The sequence below is a fragment of the Sinocyclocheilus rhinocerous genome, unplaced genomic scaffold (genome assembly GCF_001515625.1).
Source record: "Sinocyclocheilus rhinocerous isolate Xijiao unplaced genomic scaffold, SAMN03320098_v1.1 scaffold4622, whole genome shotgun sequence".
Taxonomy (NCBI): domain Eukaryota; kingdom Metazoa; phylum Chordata; class Actinopteri; order Cypriniformes; family Cyprinidae; genus Sinocyclocheilus; species Sinocyclocheilus rhinocerous.
This window is the reverse complement of record NW_015658200.1, coordinates 4,446-26,504: the sequence shown is the minus strand read 5'-3', so window position 1 is coordinate 26,504 and position 22,059 is coordinate 4,446. Positions and strand designations below refer to the sequence as shown.

Here is a 22,059-nt window from a genome sequence, read left to right as displayed (position 1 = left end):
TAATATGCTGATTTGCTGCTCAAGAAACATTTCTGATTATTATCAATGTTGAAAACAGTCGTGCTGCACAATATTTTTGTGGAAACTGATACATTTTATTTTTTAGGATTCACAGATGAATAGAAAGTTCAAATGAAGGCAAACTCTGATTTATGCAGAATAAATGAGGTAAATCAGGGCTGATTTCCATGTCATGATAAAGAAGATGATGATGATGTTTGTACCTCCTCTTCTGCTCTATCTCCTCAGCGCTCGGGCCGTTCGGAGGCGGTCGAGGAGGAGGAGGACACGCACCTGTGGACACAAATCAAAAACTCTAAACATACAGGTGTTTTTACATGTTTTATGGCGAGACACTACAGACAAACCAGTGTGTTTTCATGCATTGGTCACTTTTTGGTCTATTTTGCTTCCATATCATGCCTCTTCTTTCAGACTAGAGGAAAGAAAACATACTAAATACACATTTTACTGCTTTTTATCTATTTGCGTCTGTAGATTTCAGTTCCAATCCATATCTTTAAAGATTTTTTCTCTTACACACACACAAGCCTTCATAGTTTTATTCCTCTCTGTATTCTGAAGGTTTGTTGATATGTCACTCACACTGATTTATAGCACATTTTACTCCTAAAAACACGTTTTTTTCCCTAAGAGCTCTCACCGGCATCTCCGCTCAGCACGTCGAGCGCGTGCGTCATGCCGCTGGCGAACTGAGCCGCGTCTTCTTTACTGCCGAAGTTCAGACCCCAGACCTGCCGCGCATCGCGCCACTGGTGGAACGTAGGAGTGGCCTGGTTATATTTGATCCCCCGGACCAGAGGACAGTTAATGACCACCTGAAGAGACACACGGATGACAGACAGGAATCAGATCTTCATCAAACAGACACAGACACACACACACACACACACACACATACAGGTGTTTTTACATGTTTTATGGCGAGACACTACAGACAAACCAGTGTGTTTTCATGCATTGGTCACTTTTTGGTCTATTTTGCTTGCATATCATGTCTCTTCTTTCAGACTAGAGGAAAGAAAACATACTAAATACACATTTTACTGCTTTTTATCTATTTGCGTCTGTAGATTTCAATTCCAATCCATATCTTTAAAGATTTTTTCTCTTACACACACACAAGCCTTCATAGTTTTATTCCTCTCTGTGTTCTGAAGGTTTGTTGATATGTCACTCACACTGATTTATAGCACATTTTACTCCTAAAAACACGTTTTTTTCCCTAAGAGCTCTCACCGGCATCTCCGCTCAGCACGTCGAGCGCGTGCGTCATGCCGCTGGCGAACTGAGCCGCGTCTTCTTTACTGCCGAAGTTCAGACCCCAGACCTGCCGCGCATCGCGCCACTGGTGGAACGTAGGAGTGGCCTGGTTATATTTGATCCCCCGGACCAGAGGACAGTTAATGACCACCTGAAGAGACACACGGATGACAGACAGGAATCAGATCTTCATCAAACAGACACACACACACACACACACACACACACACACACACACAACACTCACGGGAACCAGCAGCTCTGGCCATAAAACTAGCAGTGTGCGATCTCAAAGGGCTGGATGAATTGATGAATAAATAGATAAAAATGATATAACGTCAGAGAGACAAACAAATTAATGAATAAATAAATAAATAAAAATATTATACTAAATATTATCAGAGGGGGAAATTAATGAATGGATGAACAAACAAATAAATAAATGAATAAAATTACAATCTCTGAGGAACAAGCAAACAAATATTGGATATTAACAGATGGACAACATATATATATATATATATATCCATAATTAGAGGGACAAATGAATGAATGAATAAATAAATAATAATAAATAAATAAACAGTATCTAACAAACAAACAAATAAATCAATCAATATTGGATATTCTCAGAAAGATAAATAAAGAAAATCAATAAAAACATATTATATTATGTTTCTTAGAGAGACAAATAACAAAATAAATAAAATTTCACAGAGGAATAAAGAAACAAACAAATAAATACTGTATATTCACAGAGGGACAGAAATGAATAAATAAATATTAGGACAAGTAAATAAAAAATACATATTGTTTTATGAAATTAATTTTTTTACATTTTAAAATTTATTAAGTTTTATTTTTTCCCCCCACAATATCTCCCACCATTAGCAGGGATGTAGACTCCACTCATAATTATGTTTTCCTTTCTGACACTGAGGTCTGAATCTATTGAATGCAGCAGAATGATTGGCTGATGAACTGTCCAGTGTTTGTGGTGTTGTGCAGCAGACAGCAGTGAACCGCCACACTGACATGATTTACAGGAAACGAGAGACAATTCAGAAGCTGTGAGACTGAAGTGTCTCTGAGATAAACCACCGAGATCTGCGGCTGCTGGGACGGCACATAACACGCCACTTTCCCATGATGCCCAGCATGCACATTCACAGCAATGACAACATCCTTCACACACACACACACACACACACACACAGACACACACACACTTCCTTCTCCCTCATGCTGTGGCTTCACACATACACTAAACTTCTTGTCTAATCTCGTCTCACACATTAAACAGTTTTTAATGGCATAAGTGAGAGTTACCTGCTGATCAGCCTGTTGTTTGCGTCCCACCACCCTGAAGCTGTTGTTACTGGGGTTCTGGAAGATGTGAACCCTGCTGATGGCCTGAGCGCCAGAACCGGCCGGTAACCAGCGCTTGCTGCCGTCATCGTACATCATGACGGTGGCCCGCGCCTGACAGATGCTTTGTTCACTGCAAAACATGAAAATCACATACCGTACAGAGACTTCAGTCAGCAAATCTGCAGCTGTGCTTCACTTCATACAGTAAAACATGACAGACAGAATCAACCTGACGACATTAGTTACACACGGCAAACAGTGATGCTCTTCCTCAGTATTTATGAATACTTAAGATTTCATAAATTAAGATACATTTACTGGAGATACACAATGGCTTAAAATATGAAGTCTGGTTTTCTGAGAAACTGATCAAAATTAAGTGAGTTTATGATTAAAACAAGAACAAATAACTGTCAATGGGAACTCAAAGCAAAACAAGATAACACTTAAAAACACTAAACTTTTAAAAACCATCAGATAACTCTTAAAACTGTCTGATAACACTTAAAAAATAAAATAAAACTGTCTGAGAACACTTGATAAACACACAAAAACATTTAAAAACTGCCTGGTAACAACCTGGTAAAAACCACTTCAAATAACACTTAAAACTGTCTGATAACACTTAAAAAACACTTAAAACTGTCTGATAATGCTTAAAAACCACTTTAAACACTTAAAAACTCTGATAACACTTAAAAACACCTAAAACACTTAAAACTGTCTGATGGCGCTTAAAAACATTTAAAACACCTAAAACTGTCTGATAACACATGAAAAACCTTTAAAACCCACTTAAAATAACACTTAAAACTGTCTGATAACACTTAGAAACACTTAAAAATGTCTGATAATGCTTAAAAACATTTAAACGGTCTGATAACACTTAAAACACTTAAAATAACACTTAAAAACTGATAACACTTTAAAAAATTTAAAACTGTCTGATAATGCTTAAAAACATCTAAAACACTTAAAACAGTCTGATAACGCTTAAAACTGTCTGATAACACTTGAAAACACAAAAACATTTAAAAACTGCCTGGTAACGCTTAAAAACTTTTAAAAACCACTTAAAATAACACTTAAAACTGTCTGATAACACTTAAAAAAACACTTAAAACTGTCTGATAAGGCTTAAAAAACACTTAAAACGTTGAAAAACCTGTCTGAAAACACTTAAAACACTTAAAAACTCTGATAACACTTAAAACACTTAAAACTGTCTGCTGGCGCTTAAAAACACTTAAAACTGTCTGATAACACATGAAAAACCTTTAAAAACCACTTAAAATAACACTTTACTGTCTGATAACACTTAGAAACACTTAAAAATGTCTGATAATGCTTAAAAAACACTTAAAACTGTCTGATAACACTTAAACACTTAAAATAACACTTAAAAACTGATAACACTTAAAACATCTAAAACTGCCTGTTAACACTTAAAAACATTTAAAAACCACTTAAAATAACACTTAAAAACTGTCTGATAACACTTAAAAACACTTAAAACTGTCTGATAAGGCTTAAAAACACTTAAAACACCTAAAACTGTCTGATAACACTTGAAAACACACAAACACATTTAAAAACTGCCTGATAACACTTAAAAACATTTAAAACCACTTAAAATAACACTTAAAACTGTCTGATAAGGTTTAAAAAACACTTACAACACTTAAAACTGTCTGATAACACTTAAAACACTTAAACATTTAAAAACTATCTGATAACACATACTAAAACACTTAAAAACTGTCTGATAACATTTAAAACACTTAAAATGGTCTTATAACACTTAAAATAGTCTGATAACAATTAAAAACACTTACAAACACTTAAAAACGGTCTGATAGCACTTAAAAACACTTAAAGCAACACTTAAAAACCGTCTGATAATGCTTAAAAACGGTCTGATAGCACTTAAAACGCACTTAAAGTAACACTTAAAATTGGCTGATAACACTTAAATATGCGTAAAACTGTCTGATAATGTTAAAAACACTTAAAACTGTATGATAACACTTAAAAATACACTTAAAACATGTAAAAACTACCTGATAACACGTAAACACTTCTGATAACATTTAAAACACTTAAAAATGGTCTGATCACACGTAAAAGACTTAAAAACTTTTTCTTTTAAAAGTCTGATAACACAAAATTCTGCTGATTTGCAAAAAAGGCCTAATATTACCTAATTTGATGATGCTGAGTTTGGAAATAGCAAGAAAAACTTTTAATTTTTCAAATTATATACATGTATCAGCTTTAATGCACTTATCAAAATAACAAAAGGAGTCAAATGCCAAAAGTTTCTCAAAATTATAAAAGAAGTATTCAGAATATATCATTTAACTTAAAATTTGCAAACGAGTGTAAAAACATGTTCAAATGATCCACTTAATATAAAAGTACTTTATAAAATATGCTTTTTCACAAAAACACCCACAGATGCAGCAGAAATCACCAGGTTCATATTTTGCACCAGCCATAATTCTGACAATGAAATCAGGATCAGGCATCAAATAATGTCATACCTGTGAAAATATGAGCAAATAGTTGTAATCTGGCTCAGATTCAGACAGGAATCATGAGTTTGTGGTGTTTTTCTGCTGATTAAGGGGGCTTCTTCACACAAACGAAATGTGTCATATTTTGTATAAAAAAAAAAAAGTGTGACGTGAAAGAGCAAAACAGCTTAATTGATTATTGATTATTTTTGGAATCGGTGAAACTCGAAAACGGTGAAAAATGTAACCTTTTAATTATTCATGCCCCAGTGCATGATGGGAAAAGCGGGATCATAACTTTGATATTTTACTTGGAATTGTTTGTTACGTTTGCAAGGATTCAAGAAAATATCAAAGTTATGATCCCGCTTTTCCCATCATGCACTGGGGCATGAAAAATTAAAAAGGTTACATTTTTCACCGTTTTCGAGTTGTATTTACACTGTTTTATGAGTGCTTTGGTTGTTAGGTTTAATAACTTACTGTTTTGTTACATCTTTCTACTCAAAATGACCCATTCATACTCAAACACGATCCATTGATTGTTACTGTCATTGTGTATGGTGTACCAAGTATTGAGGTCTCTGTGTTCATTTGGGTCGTAATTATATTGAGTGAATATCTTAAAAGGATAACGAGCTGTCTACTTGCTTGCTTACACGTTTGTAAGTGAACCACATGCTTTAATAACATGTTTTTTTTCCAGTGCTACATTGTTACAGAAATGTTTTATTAATGTACAATGTCCCTGTTAACTAAACAAATTAAATAAATAAAATAAAAAATAATGAATGAATGAGGCATTTAAGAATGCTTAGATTTACTGGAAAATGACAAAAGTACTGATGAAAGGCATTAAAAAAAGTAATTTTACAAGTCAAATGAGATAAAAGAAAAAAAACCATCTGCTTAAGAGAACAACTGTACAGTTTCATCTTTCAGCATCTGAGGTGTGAAGCTGATTGTCCAAAAATAAGACATGAAATAGCAGCATGTTCACACATATAGAAACTGATCACACGCGCTTTGAGCACACGCATGCGCATGTGACACATTTATTGTGCAGCAGTGTGTGTGTGTGTGTGTGTGTGTGAGTGTGTGTGTGTGAGTGGGTGAGTGTGTGTGTGTGTGTGTGTGTGTGAGTGTGTGTGTGTGTGTGTGCGAGAGGATGTGGGAAACATTGTCTGTCCTCCTGTGCAACACTCTCAGTTAAACAACGTGACACAATACTTTGACTTCCTCTCAAATACAACAGCTTCATCTCCGATCAATTACTAACAAATCAAACACCACAATCACACCTGCATCTGACCGAGAGTCATTCCAGTTACAGTAAAGATGCACAAACATCCACTGATTCAAACACACTGAGACTCAAGCGTGATGTTTGTGAAGAGAAAAGATCCCTGATGTTTTGTTTTGGGGGTCACAGAACATTATGAAGTTCCGTCGGCTGAACACGGGCTTTAAATGTGTTGAGAAGTGGAAGTGAGAGCAATAAGAGACGGTAAGAGGAAGCAGAAGAGCAGAAGTGCAGCTGAATAGAGGACTGAGTCGTGTCATTGCCCTGATGCTCTGATCAGAGGTGAGAACACAGAAAGACAATCAATCACACTGAACCAGGAGCACACCATCGCACATCACTAACCAGATGACAGGAAACGCTCCGGCACGCTTCTCTCAAAGTGATGAACATTCGTTATCAAAGTTAGCCGTTCTTTAATACTGTTCTCAAAACATTAGCACAAAAACTTTTGTTTTTGTTTTTGTTTACATAATATATGCGTGTGTACTGTGTATATTTATTATGTATATATAAAGACACACACATACAGCATATGTTTTTAAAATACTTACATGTATATATTTATATTCATATAATTTATATTATATATAAATATATTTAATATGTAAACGTAACTTATTTTTCTTAAATATATACGTGTGTGTGTGTATTTATATATACATAATAAATATACACAATACACACACATATATTATGTAAACAAAAACTTTTATTTTGGATGCGATTAATTGCGATTAATCGTTTGACAGCACTAATATATATATATAAAGTGACTGGTTATATAGTGATTAGTTATAGTTGACTGTTCATCTACTGTTTTTTAAATGTAACAGCTTGTTTCAGAACAATTAAAAGTAACGTTCCCACAAATGATCAAATCGAATGTTTCCTTAACGTTCACAATAACCAAGAAAAAAAAAAGTTGTAAAAACATCCAGTTTTCTTGACTCATGATGTGTTAAAAGGTTACAAAAAACATTTCTTAAACCGTTCATCAAGTGCAAATAACATCAAAAGGACGTTCTGAGAATGCTGACCGCAGGATGTTTTCTCTCAACATTACAAGAACTTTTAAAAAGCGTTAGTGAAAGTTATGAGAAGGTTCTCTGCTAGTTGGATAAATACTCCTGATCACACGTTCCTTCATTGGGTTTCTCTTGGATTCATGAATCCTAAACTCTTGTCTCGGATTATTTATTAAAGTGTATGCAAACGAAATGAATGGTCAGGCTCCGCTGCTTCGACGAGATCAGAGATCAGCAGTGTATTTCTGTCTGAGACGGTGAGAAGCGTCTGATGACTGACTGTAAACCTTGCACACACAGACAGATTCAAACTATACTCACTGATGAACAAACACTGACTCAACACACTTCAAATGATCCATACAGTCAAACACAAATGAGGACATGGACTTCTATTGGGGTTTTTATACAGCTAGTTATTAATACTAGAATCTACCTCTATAACCCACACACGGAAAACTTCCTCCATTTTTACAAACTCAAAAAAGTCACAAATGAGAGTGTACTGTGATCACACTTTAGATCAGATGGTAATATCAAGGCACTTTGACATATATCATGTTACTGAGGGATTGCCATACTCATAGACTATGATATTTGCTTCTTTCCTTTGATGTTACCTCGGTACAATGCCTAAAAAGCCATGCTAGAAACGTCTCGTTCTTCGCCACGGTTGCCTTTGGCTTGCTTAGTTGGGTTTAAAGACTTTTTATATTAATATTCAGTATTATTATTGATCTGATGGCACTGAAACTATCAGATGAGAATAAAACTTGAAATGAGTTGATTTGAATAATGACAGTCAGTGTTGGGCAAGTTACTTCCAAAATGTAATACATTATATATTACTAGTTACTGTCTTTTGAAAGTAATTAGTTACATTACAATATTACTGTCTCTGAATTGTAATGCATTACACTACTTTTGAGTTAGTCATCTCAACCATCTAATTCCAGCAACAGAATATAGACAAACTATTTTACCCGCGGATGTTTTTCTCTGGTGCTGTTTTGCGGTGTTAGTAAATTCACCACTTAATTTTGAGTTAAAATATGTTGTTGTAACTTGCGTTACTGAGATTGTAACGAGTAATAATATTACCCAAATTTGATTAGTAATGCGTTATATTACTGCGTTACAGCAAAAAGTAATATACTACTGTAATATTATTACTCTGATGACAGTAAATTTAGGTTGTAAAAATGTTGCTTTGAAATGTTTCTAGAATGTTACAATGTCCAGTTTTCATGTCGTGATTAGAATGTTATTTTAAGGTTACAAAAAAGCATTTCTTAGAATGTTCATCAAGTACAAACATCATAAGAACATTTCAAGAACGATGACCTCAGAGTGTGTTTCCTCAACTTTGACAATGCATATTGAATATTAATAAGGTAAGACCGTTCCATAAACATTTTGTCTGAACATTTATATAACGTTTAAAAGCGTTAGAGAAAATTGTGAGAGTGACTGGATGTATAATGAGCAGCAATAAACTACATTTTGGCATTTTACAATACTTATGTGGATATTTTGGATGAAAGTAACTCAAAAGTAACTCAAAAGTAGTGTAATGCATTACAATTCAGAGACAGTAATATTGTAATGTAACTAATTACTTTCAAAAGACAGTAACTAGTAATATATAATGTATTACATTTTGGAAGTAACTTGCCCAACACTGTTCATAACTGATGGATTTTGCAACACTTGACACTGTTGTTTTCCTGTTTTGAGCTGCTTTGACACAAACTGTACTGTATAAAGCACTATAGAAATAAATGTGACTTGACTCATGTTAGAGAGTATTATATGTGTGTGTTCAGAGTCATCTTTCACACAGACAGATGGTAAACTAGCAGGAAGAGCAGAGTTAACTAGTTCCCTCGAGTGTGAGTTTGCTGCTTCACTTCCTCAATGATGGAGAGCACAGCAGGAAGCAGATGAAAGTTCAACTGAGACAGAAATTCAATGATTCATTATCATTAAGATGAACTCACTCACAGATTGGTGAATTCGACAGTGAATCCGCATGAGATCACTAAAACACAATTATATTTCTGCCCCATCAGTATAAGTCACATTTTTCGTCCCTGAGCTCCTCACGATGATGATGATGATGAAGAACTGAACGCACTTCTGACCTGAGCTCAACGATGCTTATCTGAAAAGATGCTCAGTCTCTGGAGTTACAATGAAAAACACCAGACATCTGCGCTGAAATTTGGAAAGCAATCGCTGATGCGAGTTAGAAATATCTAAAAAAAATTAACGCCTGAAGTTTCTTCTGTAGTTCATAATAACAGCTCATATTTACACAGTCATCAGGTATATTACAGTCTGAAGATTTAATCAAACTCACACGGAGTTTATGAGACAGATTTTGAGTGAAATATGCCGTAGTTTTGACTCACCTCATTACTGATGGAGCTCGATCTCACCCGCGCTGCTGATGAAGATACAGAGAGAGAAACTCAACATCCGCTCAACATCAAACATTTCCTGGTTTTAAAGAGGGACACGCAATCAAACACACTTCATGAACAGTTCAACAAACACGTATCATCTGAGAACACACGAATGACGGAATAACTGAGGACTGAACTGACTGACAAGAGTGATCTCCAGAGGTTCAACCCTGCTGCTCAACTTCTGCCCGCTCTGGATGTTGGACACACACACACACACTCACTCTCACACACACACACACCTGACAATATCAGCTTAATAATAAACAGCGGAAGTGTGATGAGGGAGACATTAACAGCCATTAACAAACATTAACAAAACCAGACCAGTCGACAAAATATATTCTACGAGCGTATTGCTAACGTTCCCATTAAGTTATGAAAACGTTTTCTGAATGTTTTCTTAGCATTCAACAGCAACGTTTTAAGGGAACTTTCCATTTGATGCTATTTTCGCGAACATATGAGAACGTTACTTTTGAATGTTCTCTGAACGTTATGAAACATTTCAAAATCATAGATGAGCGTCCAACTAAAATACTTCAGAAACCTTCCATTAACGATGTAGGCCTATAATTACAGTGTATAACGTTTTGAGAACATCATTAAAAGTCCGATAACTTTGAAAGGTTTTATTACTATTATAGACAGCCTTGCCAGAACGTTCTGAGAATACGGAGATAGAATTGTTGCCTAATTCCAAATAAATAGATTATGACAAATAAATGTAAAGAGATTAACAAAAAAAATAAAAATAAACACTGACATAGAATGAGATCCGCAAATAAATCTTAGAGTTTCACAAACAATTAAATCGACAAATAAATAAAATGAGATCGGCAAATAAAAATCATATTCACAAATATATAGGCTAATTATGTCACAACTTTATTCATTTGTGAATCGCTCGCTCGATTTATTTGTGGATCTCATTCCATTTATTTGTCAATATGTTTATTTTTGTTACATTTATTTGTGGATCATAATCTATTTATTTGGAATTAAGGAACAACTCTATCTCCATATGAGAACGTTCCCTGTTTTCTGTGAGGTCTGACAAACGCTGATCAGTACTTGTATCTCTATTCTATTACAGAAGTCTCCAAATGAGCAAGTTGTGATGAACAGAGTTGTGTCTGCCTCGGGCTCTTTGCTGAACTCTTGTGGAGGGTTTCTGTAAATGTCACTAGTTACTGAACAGATACACGGATCTGGGAAAACACCTGTAGACATCCAACATTTATAATGCAACCCAGCTGACAAAAATATGCTCCGAGAAGGTTTTGAGTTATGAGAACAAGTTTTTAAAAACGTTTATTTGTTATGTGAATAAACATTCCATTTTAGAATTTTCCGAAATTATGGGAACGTTACTTTTGAATGTTCTTTGAAAGGTCTGAAACTAGTAACATTTAAAAAATGTTAGATGAACGTCCAACTGAAACATTTAAGGAATCAAACAATCCATTAACAATATATGAATACCGTCTTTGTGCTAATGTTTTGAGATCATTGAGACCAGATAAAGAACATTACAGAGGAATCATAACTTTGAGGAAACCTAACGCTCACTGGTAGATTGATCATCAGTGATCAAAACGCGGGTTTCTGTTCTGAAGTATGAGCTTATAATGCATGAATGATCAGCAGATCTGATACAGTTATTAATTTCGTGAACTTGAATGTCTCCAAATAACCGGATGATGATGTTTGACTCGAGCTCTTGTGGATGTTTTGTGTAAGTGTCACTAGTGAACAGATAAGCTAAACTGGAAAACACTTGCTTATATACAACATATCTGTAATGCAAAACACTAAAATATACAAACAAATGTCAACTCTCTCCAATCACAGCCTTATTTTTAACGCAAATATTGCGCGTGCGTTTGTACTTTGAATGTGCGAGACTTCCGGTATCATTGGCTTCCGGTTCTTTTTTAGCGATACCAAAACAGTCCATTACGCTGCTCGATAGTGCAAACTGGTATTTAAAAAAAAAAATCATATTATTTTAATGCATTATCATAATCGCAAACACACTGGTTTGTAGTGCAAATAGTTTTACCGTTTACTGTACTTTGTTTTTCTTTTAGTTATTTACCGATAGCGGCTAATGAACCGGAAGTCTCGCACATTCACAGAAAATAGCTTCTTTTTCTGTTATCTACAGCAGTCACACATAAGCTACACACACACTGAACACTAAATAAAGCACTTCTAGACTTCATGTGAATATTACAATTATTTCACTTGCAATAAAAATGAATTAAATGCAGTTGTTTCCATTTTCTTTATCATGCCTAAAATCATTGCTGAAGTCAAGTTGTTTATTAGTCATTTGCATAGACGATTCAGGGTTCACTAGCATTGAAATGATTCTGAGGGAACACACATAAGCTACACACAATCCAAACACGAACCTGTAAAAATAAAGTGCGGATAAAGTATAGAATGTGAACTGATTTATACACATGAAACATTTGTGTATGTGGAGAAAGCAGCGGTGAAGAACAGATAGAGGACACAAGGGAACAGGTGTGGGCGTGTTCTTCGGCTCGCCTGATTTGCATACGGTGACGTCACAGCGCTGCTCTGCCAACAGACTGAACTGTAGTCAGCGAGATGTTAGAAATAAATAAAAACACTGGAATGAATGTAAAGATGGCGCTCTTTAATCGACAGTGTTCATGCTTCATTTTCATCAGTGTGACTTTGCATTTACAAAAGTGTTCTTAAAGGGACAGTTCACCCAAAAATAAAAACCCCGTCATCATGTATACCCAACTCTCAAATGATTGCAAACCTGTATGAGTTTGTCTCTTGAGAAGGTATTTTGAATAATGTGCGTAGCCAAACAGTTGACGGTAGCCATTGACTTCCTTTCCATACATGGAAATCAATGGCTACCGTCAGCTGTTTGGTTCCCAACATTCTTCAAATGATCTTTTCATAATGAGTAAACAATGACAGGGTTTTCATTTTAAGTGAACTGTCCCTTTAAGCATGAAAATGAGTTTCAACATCCTCATATTATGAATGAACGCATGTATGCATTAAGATGTAGGCTATTACTTATCATGTGTTTTATTAAGAAGTAGGCCTGATTCATTTTACATTTAATCATTTAGCAGATGGACTACAAATGGAAGCAATCAAAATAACATTTTAGCCCTAACCCTGTCCAAATGATGCCTGATGGTGAAATAAAGCAATAGGAGTGATGCAAAATATCATTTCAACCCAATTCGAACAAATCCACCATATATTCCTCAAACCCTGATTCAGATTGCATTGCAAGAAGTCTCGAGATTGCCGAAGCACTGGAAACATTTGAAGAGATTTGAGGACTCTTGGCTGTGTTTGTGTCCAGCGGGCGTGGTTCACGTGACAAACAGAGACATTTTCCAGTCGAACGCGGTGCCCTTCTTCATGTCTGAGCAGGCCAGCGCTCAGAGGAACATGCAAATGAGTGTGCATTGGCGGCGTGGACTGTTTGACGTGTGTACGGTTCGGCTCAGAGAGCTCGGCGCATGCTCTCTCGCGACACATTTGCATACAGTTAGAGCGAGTGTGTGGATGACGGTATCTAGTGTACCTGTGCGTCCTTCAGCAGCACAACATGAACACAGCAAGGATTACGTGCATTGCGTTTGTGCTAGTAACACATCACATCAGCCTTCTGCGTAAACCTCATAAATAATGGCACAATGCATCTGCTGCTGCAATGCAGCGTTATTTTAGCATCTCTGTTTTTATCCCTATGTTTTATTTTTTATATTTTAATATTAAATGTGCATTAATTTTGTTGTGCTTTGTCATTTTTATTATTTTTAATATTACAATTTTATTATTTTTTAAATGTCAGTTTTTGATTAAAATTTGTTTCCAGTTAGTTATTTTAGTGCTTCACCTTGAACCTATTTCAGCTAGCTTTTTAGAACGTCTATATATGTTTTTATTTCAGTTTATTTATTCAGTGTAAATGAGTGCAAATAAATTATTGTCGTTGTTGTTATTTTTAATATTACTATCCGAACATATGTGACCCTGGAGCACAAAACCAGTCATAAGGGTCCATTTTATGAAATTGAGATTTCTAAAAATAAATGCGCTCTCCATTGATGTATGGTTTGTTATGATAGGACAATATTTGGCAGAGATGCAACTATTTGAAAATCTGGAATCTGAGGGTGCAAAAAAATCTAAATATTGAGAAAATCATCTTTAAAGTTGTCCAAATGAAGTTCTTAGCAATGCATATTACTAATCAAACATTAAGTTTTGATATATTTATGGTAGGAGATTTACAAAATATCTTCATGGAACATGATCTTTACTTAATATCCTAATGATTTTTGGCATAAAAGAAAAATTTATAATTTTGACCCATACAATGTATTGTTGGCTATTGCTACAAATATCCCCCAGCGACTTAACACTGCTTTTGTGCTCCAGGGTCACTTTTTTCTAGTTAGTTATTTTAGTCATTCAACTTAAACTCATTAAATGTCTATATTTCAGTTTTAATTTCACTTCAATTTAAACTAGATGAAAATAAGAGATGTTGCCTCGGCAAATAGCTGAAATAAAATGCTTAAATTGTTTTATATTTTGATTTCAGAGTTAACATTCATTTCAATTAACACTTTTTCAATATCACTGAGATGCGATTACAGATTTTAGCATTATTTTAAAATGCTCTGTTTTTATTTTAACGTTAGTTATTTTTAAAATTCATTTTGTTGTGAGTTTTTGTCTTTTTTTTTTTTATTATCATTATTTTTTTTTCAGCTTTAGGCTTATTTTCCAGTTCAGTGCAACTTTAGTGCTTCAACGTCAACTCATTTCAGTTCGTTTTTTAATGCCTACATAGTTTTTATTAATTCCATTTCAGCTTTAGTTGCCGTCATTGCAGCGCATCAGCTTAAAGTAAAGGAGAAATGTCGGTTTTAGGTTTGAACGCTTCTTTGCACGGTTTTTGTCACAGACGCACTCGGCGCATTAAAGCACTGACAGATAACTGATGGCGAAGCTGAAGAAGAAAAGCACACCTGTTAGGACTATAGAGAAACCTTCAAACCGGGAGGTTAACAGATAAAGTCAACAGTAAAGCAGCCGATTTGAATTGCTTTTGTCCCAGTTTAGGTGACATAAACCCGACAGACAATCAACTGGAAAGTGAAATAAAAGCAACATTTTCCTAGCAGTGCGGCTGTGAATGCTGTGCCCTTCAGCCCCGGAGGACCATTTGCATGGCAGGTCCAGTTAAATGAGGAGACCAGATTCTCTCGACCTGGCATGCAAACCAGCGGAGCAGCAGTTAAAGCACAGGTGTGTCCTCCTCTCTCCAGAGATATGGAAATCACCCGCTCTCAGATTGACTCTCTAGACACTGAGCCATAAAGCAGTCTGGAGATGCCTCGCTCGTTCCTGGTCAAGAGAAAGCAGTCGGCCTGCGCTGGATGGCAGTGGAAAGAGCCGGAGCCCTGCTCCAGTCCAAACACAGGTAACCAAACCCATCAGAACATCTCCAAAACCTGAGCGCACTTCTCCTGCGCAACGCAAACGACGACTGCGTCTGAAGCCAGTCCAGTGAGAACGGAGATTCTGATTCACTTGCTTGCGATTCGATTCACTTTGATTCATTCGGACATAAAGGCAATCAGGTACAGCGAGGAAAACCTCTGATCTGAACAAACATTTAAACTGCACATCAAAAGTATTACATACTAAAAACATAACATAAGTCTAAGAGCATTTTAATTATATAAGAAGTATTTTATAATTAAAACAATTATTCTATTTGGTAACACTTTGATCTAAGGTGTCCTTGTTACACATGTACTTACTATTATAATTACAATTAAGTATGCATAAGTAAAACTAAGTCTAACCCTAACCATATAGTAAATTAATATTACTCATTACACTGGTACAAAGACACCTTAAAATAAAGCGCAACCTTCTATTTTAACAACATCAAAGAACAAGTTCAGTAAAATAGCATGAATATGTAATATAGTGCATGTATTGACTATGTCTTTCTTAAGGTAACTGTGATGTTGTTATTGATATGATCTTTCTGTGGTTGAAACACTGATCGATCAAATGCATGATTTCAGTAAGTTCTTCTGTTTATTAATAATACGCTATTAGCTTTTATTTTTTTATTATTTTATTTTTATTATTATAAAATAAAGAACGAAAATAATAATAATTATTATTTACATTATTATTTATTATTATAAAACAAACAAAAATATACTATACTGGTTTATTATAAAATAAAAAACAAAACAAATTACTATTATTATTATTATTTATTTATTTGTTTGTTTGTACTATATTAGTTAATTTTTTGGGGTTCTGGAAATTTTTTACTTTGTACATGGTTGTATATATATTTTTATATACAGTATATATACATACAATATATATACAGTATATATACATATATATATTAATTTAGGGAAAACAAATGACAGTGTGTAAGTGTGTAATGTGTGTGTTTCAGCATCTGTTCAGAGTCCCAGCGCTGGTCTGGAGTCAGTGTCTGAGCGCGCTCATGCCGTCCACAAACACACAGCTGCTCTGGAGCGTCACAGGGAGGATTATGGGATGGAGAGGGTTCAGCCGTCACACAGTTCTCGTCCTCCTCCAGCACTGGCCTCAGCGCCGCTCAACAAGGTGAAGCACCTGCAGATCCTCAGGGTTTGGACCTGCGTGCTCAGGCAGCTCATGTGTGTCTCGCTCTGCTTCCAGGCGCGTGAATCCAGCGGCTCGCCGGAGTTCCTGTGCTCTGCGTGTCATAAAGAGTTTCCTCTGCAGCGCATGCTGACGCGTCACCTCAAGTGCCACAGTATGATCAAGAGACACCCCTGCAGGTTCTGCGGGAAAGGCTTCAACGACACCTTCGACCTGAAGAGACACATGAGAACACACACCGGTGAGATCACGTCACTCAGACTCACACCTAAACATTCTCATTTCAGCTGCGTACACACTAAAACTTTCCTCGTCACACAGTTTCTGAAAGATGACACTCAAACAGCAGAAGCACACACCACATCTGCAAAACCATACGCTAATTCTCAGACTTTGACTCAATCCAGAAAGTGTTAAAGGCCTGTGAAGCTTTGGGAGCGCTGATGGAAGCCATCTACTGCAGCTTTGCTTTGAAAATATTACTGAATATGATCCAGATGTAGTGTTTGATAAAAATGATTTTCTCAGCTTTTTGCTCTAAATGTTGCTTTTTTTATGAAACCTACCTACATTCAAGTGTTGATAAAAAAAACAATGCTTGAAGCTAGAATAAAACTGATTTTTTTATTTTCTGAGTTCTTTATTTTGCTGTATTGCATGTTCAGATATTCATATAACAAAATATTCTGGGGGCCGTGAGATTTTAGTGAAAATCAGCAAAAACGCTGGCGGGGAAACAAGGTAAATAAAAATTAAATAAGATAAAAAACCTACATAAATATTATAACATAAATGGATCAATATAAGTTTTCTGGACCAAAAAACAAAAAGTTTCATTTTAGGCCTTCGGGTCATTTTGACCCACGAGGGAAAGATTTGTTACAAAACGCAAGAGAGGGATGAAGGTTAACTGCACTAACCCTGATTCCCATAAACAGGTTTTGAGTCTCTTGAGTGTCTCTCTCTCTGCACACAGGCATCCGTCCGTACCGGTGTGATCTGTGTGAGAAAGCCTTCACGCAGCGCTGCTCTCTGGAGTCTCACCTGCGGAAGATCCACGGCGTGCGGCAGCAGTATGCGTACCGCCAGCGGCGCTCCAAGATCTTCGTGTGCGAGGACTGCGGCTTCACCTCCAACCGGCCGGACGAATACTTCCTCCACGTCAGACAGCAGCACCCGAGCAGCCCGGCACTGCGCCGTTATTACCGCAAACACATGCTGGAGAGCCCCGCGCAGCACAGCATCGCCCCCTTCATGCTGTACCCCGCCGCAGGACTCTACATGTGAAGCACCTTTAGTGTGTGTGCATACCAGCTCTGTTACACTGTAACAAAAATTACATCAAGTTTACGGTAAAAAACTGGCAGCTGTGGTTGCCAGAATTATACCGTAAAAAATACGGTAGCAACATTTTAGGTTTTACTTACGAGATTTAACTTAAATGTGAGCCTGGGGCACAAAAGCAGTCTTAAGTCGCTGGGGTATATTTGTAGCAATAGCCAACAATACATTGTATGGGTCAAAATTATACATTTTTCTTTTATGCCATAAATCATTAAGATATTAAGATCATGTTCCATGAAGATATTTTGTAAATTTCCTACCGTAAATATATCAAAACTTAATTTTTGATTAGTAATATGCATTGCTAAGAACTTCATTTGAACAACTTTAAAGATGATTTTCTCAATATTTAGATTTTTTTGCACCCTCAGATTCCAGATTTTCAAATAGTTGCATCTCAGCCAAATATTGTCCGATCCTAACAAACCATACATCAATGGAAAGATTATTTATTCAGCTTTCAGATGATGCATACATCTCAATTTAAAAAAAATTACCGCAATGACTGGTTTTGTGGCCCGGGGTCACAAATTTACATTTACAGTTTTTTTCATCTGCTTACACATAAAATCTTTCCTTGTCGCACAGTTTCTGAAAGCTGACACTCAAACAGCAGAAGCACACACCAAATCTACAAAACATACACTAATTCTCAGCCTTTGATTCAGTTTTCAATTTCATAAAACACTTTTTTGCAAAACACAACACACTCTGTAACACACACAAATCTAACAGGAAGTGTCTTGACTTCCTTTTTCAAACACAAGCGATCAGAAAGCCACACTAATTCATCACTAACTCCTTCACCATCACTAGGAAAAAAAGTTTGCTTTCAATCTTGCTTCGTGTTTACTGTGAATTTTTCAACATCTCTCTGACATAGATATATATAGAAGGTGCACAGAGTCTTTCACACAAACACTAAACACCATCACGGTGACACACATGAAACTGAAATATGCAATAAACATTAATTTAACAACATTAGATGTAACATACAACCCTAATAAACATAACTGATAAGAAAAATCTAAGAAGAAACATAGTTATTTAAAAGAAAAAACATCAAATTTGAAATGCAATGCATGGGAACGTCAATTTTACGGGTTTTCACTGTATTCTTTTTCACTTCCAAAAACGGTATTTTACCGTAAAATTACATGAAATGTCTATTACATCTTTTCACCGTATATAGTAGGGGAACTTACCGTTAACCATTTAACAGGTTTTTACTGTAGCATTTTCACAATTTTGTTTTACCATTAAAATCACAATCATTTTTTACAGTGCAAATCATTTCATGTTATTTTACAGTTTTATGGTAGAAATGTTAAATAACCAACAGCTATATGCATATATGCAGCTATACTTTTTTTCTTAAATATGGGATTTTGAGAGCGAGAGATGATGATGATGATGATGAAATGTGCGTGTGTGAATTACCTGCATCTGTTACCTACGCTAAAATATAGCGATTCAGTATGGAAACTATTTTATTATAATAAAAGTCGTGGGGAAGTGTTCACAACAATCGCCACGCGATAGGACCTCTGTGTGCGAGTGATGTGTGTGTGTGTGTCAATAAAATCTGCACGCATATATATATATATATATATATATGAAAGTTGGTCCCCCCCAATGTTCAAGACATGGTTATGGCCTTGGTGCATACTAGCACACTGCATGCATACTATGCACAGTATACTCACATGACAGGGGTTCATATCTTCATTCTGCATCTCCAGTAAATGTGTCTAGATTTAAGGATGTTTAGATACTGGAAAACAAACAAAAATACTAAGGAAGAGATTCATTTTATTTGCAGTGCGTGCAACATTTAATGCCACGACTTTATAAATTTAAGACTTTCTTCTCTGATTTAAGAATTTTTTAATGCTTTTATTTGTGGAAGGGTGAATTAAGACTTTAACTAAGACCAGTAGAATCCCTGTATGGGACTGCATTAAACACGCAACATTATCGTCATTATTTTGGCAGTTGAGGAATAAAACATGCAGCATAGATGACAACAATGTAACAATCTTCTGTTCTGAATATATATCTTTGCATAATGCGTGCTATTTCACATACTACTTTTCTAAAGTAGGCAATATTCTGTTCACTGTATTCTGTTCAACTGTTTTCCATGATTAAAAATCCAAATAAATCTTTATTTCTCAACATACCGAATACCACTCATTCAGCTTAATTCTGAACAGTGTATCATATTACAAATTTTTATATACAATTATTTGATGTGAGCAGCTATATAACAGTTTTGTAAAACATTTTAAGACACTTTCAAGGCCATTTATGGCCTCAAAAGAAGAGCCATTATAAATAATTCAGTATTAGAATACAGAAATATACTGTACAAGTCACAAAAGACACAGGATTGTTACAGAAAATAAATTTAATTTTTAAAAAATATATATATGTTTTTCATTTTAATAAATGAGAACATGAAAATTAAATATTAAATAAAATATGAATATTTATATTAATAATTAATATAAAATATAAAATATAAAATATTCCACAGAATATCACATTCCATTAAGGTATATGATGACATAATTCTGTGTTTAGAATTAATTATTTCTTTAAAGCATATTTTCCCAAACTGGGTTTCACGTGCTGATGAAAAGCTAATAATTAATAAAATCATCAATAATGCATAATTTTAAGATAAAAACACTCAAAATAATACACTCAATAAAAAGGATTAAATGTTTTTTGCTAATCAGTGTGACTATTTAACTGTGAACATGTGAGTGTATATATAAATTATTGAAATATTAACTTATTTTCTTGAAGATTTTATTTAGGCTGACAAAGGATACAAAGGGCTTTAATCTCCGCAGTCAGAACAGCACTCAGTCAAACACATCCATGGCTTGGGATTCACCATTAGGGGGAGTAATGCATCGAACACAATGACAGATGATGATACTGAACACAACATGTCATGTCTGTATGTCATGTGTTCTCATAAAACAGCAGAGGAACAAAACAAACTCACTCAGGATGATGTTTCTGTAGCCGTCCAAGTCAAAACCACACAGGTCACTGCGTTCAGCATTAGAACCTCAACCTGAAACTGACAGCTGATCATCACAAGAGACAGAAGCCACACCCACTCATACAGAGGACAGAAGTCACACCCACTTATTTCAGAGTAGAGAAGCCACACCCACTCTATCCAGCGTACAAAAACCACACCCACTCCATACATAGAAGAGAAGCCACACCCACTCTATTTAGAGGACAGAAGCCACACCCACACAATTTGGAGGACAAAAGCCACACCCACTCCATGCAGATGACAGAAGCCACACCCACTCATTTCAGAGTACAGAAGCCACACCCACTCTATCCAGAGTACAAATACCACACCCATTCCATACATAGAAGAGAAGCCACACCCACTCTATTTAGAGGACAGAAGCCACACCCACACAATTTGGAGGACAAAAGCCACACCCACTCTACCCAGAAGACAAAAACCACATCAACTCCATACAGAGGACAGAAGCCACGCTCACCACATATAGAGGACATAAGCTACACCCACTCCATACAGAGGACAGAAGCCACACCCACTCTACCCAGAAGACAAAAACCACATCAACTCCATACAGAGGACAGAAGCCACGCTCACCACATATAGAGGACAAAAGCTACCCCCACCCCATACAGAGGACAGAAGCCACACCCACTCATTTCAGAGTACAGAAGCCACACCCACTCTATCCAGAGTACAAAAAACACACCCACTCCATACATAGAAGATAAGCCACACCCACTCTATTTAGAGGACAGAAGCCACACCCACACAATTTGGAGGACAAAAGCCACACCCACTCCATGCAGATGACAGAAGCCACACCCACTCATTTCAGAGTACAGAAGCCACACCCACTCTATCCAGAGTACAAAAACCACCCCCACTCCATACATAGAAGAGAAGCCACACCCACTCTATTTAGAGGACAGAAGCCACACCCACACAATTTGGAGGACAAAAGCCACACCCACTC

At 35.9% G+C, this 22,059-nt stretch overlaps 2 protein-coding genes across 2 annotated transcripts in view; one reads left to right on the top strand and one right to left on the bottom strand.

Moving 5' to 3' along the window:
- vaspa (vasodilator stimulated phosphoprotein a) overlaps nucleotides 1-10,092 on the bottom strand; it is a 20,405-nt gene extending 10,313 nt beyond the window's left edge. The window contains exons 1-4 of the mRNA XM_016530316.1: nucleotides 9,917-10,092; nucleotides 2,614-2,785; nucleotides 1,261-1,435; nucleotides 225-294 (exon numbers count right to left, since the gene is read on the bottom strand). Coding sequence (XP_016385802.1) covers nucleotides 225-294; nucleotides 1,261-1,435; nucleotides 2,614-2,785; nucleotides 9,917-9,921 — 422 coding nt within the window. The 5' untranslated portion in view covers nucleotides 9,922-10,092. The remainder of the gene's footprint in view (nucleotides 1-224; nucleotides 295-1,260; nucleotides 1,436-2,613; nucleotides 2,786-9,916) is intronic.
- Nucleotides 10,093-15,385: 5,293 nt separating this feature from the next.
- LOC107722095 (putative transcription factor Ovo-like 1) lies at nucleotides 15,386-17,996 on the top strand. The gene is made up of 3 exons (XM_016530315.1): nucleotides 15,386-15,476; nucleotides 16,485-16,916; nucleotides 17,652-17,996. The coding sequence occupies exons 1-3, from the start codon at nucleotides 15,386-15,388 to the stop codon at nucleotides 17,960-17,962; spliced, it is 834 nt and encodes a 277-aa protein (XP_016385801.1). The 3' UTR covers nucleotides 17,963-17,996.
- The last annotated feature ends 4,063 nt before the right edge of the window (nucleotides 17,997-22,059 follow it).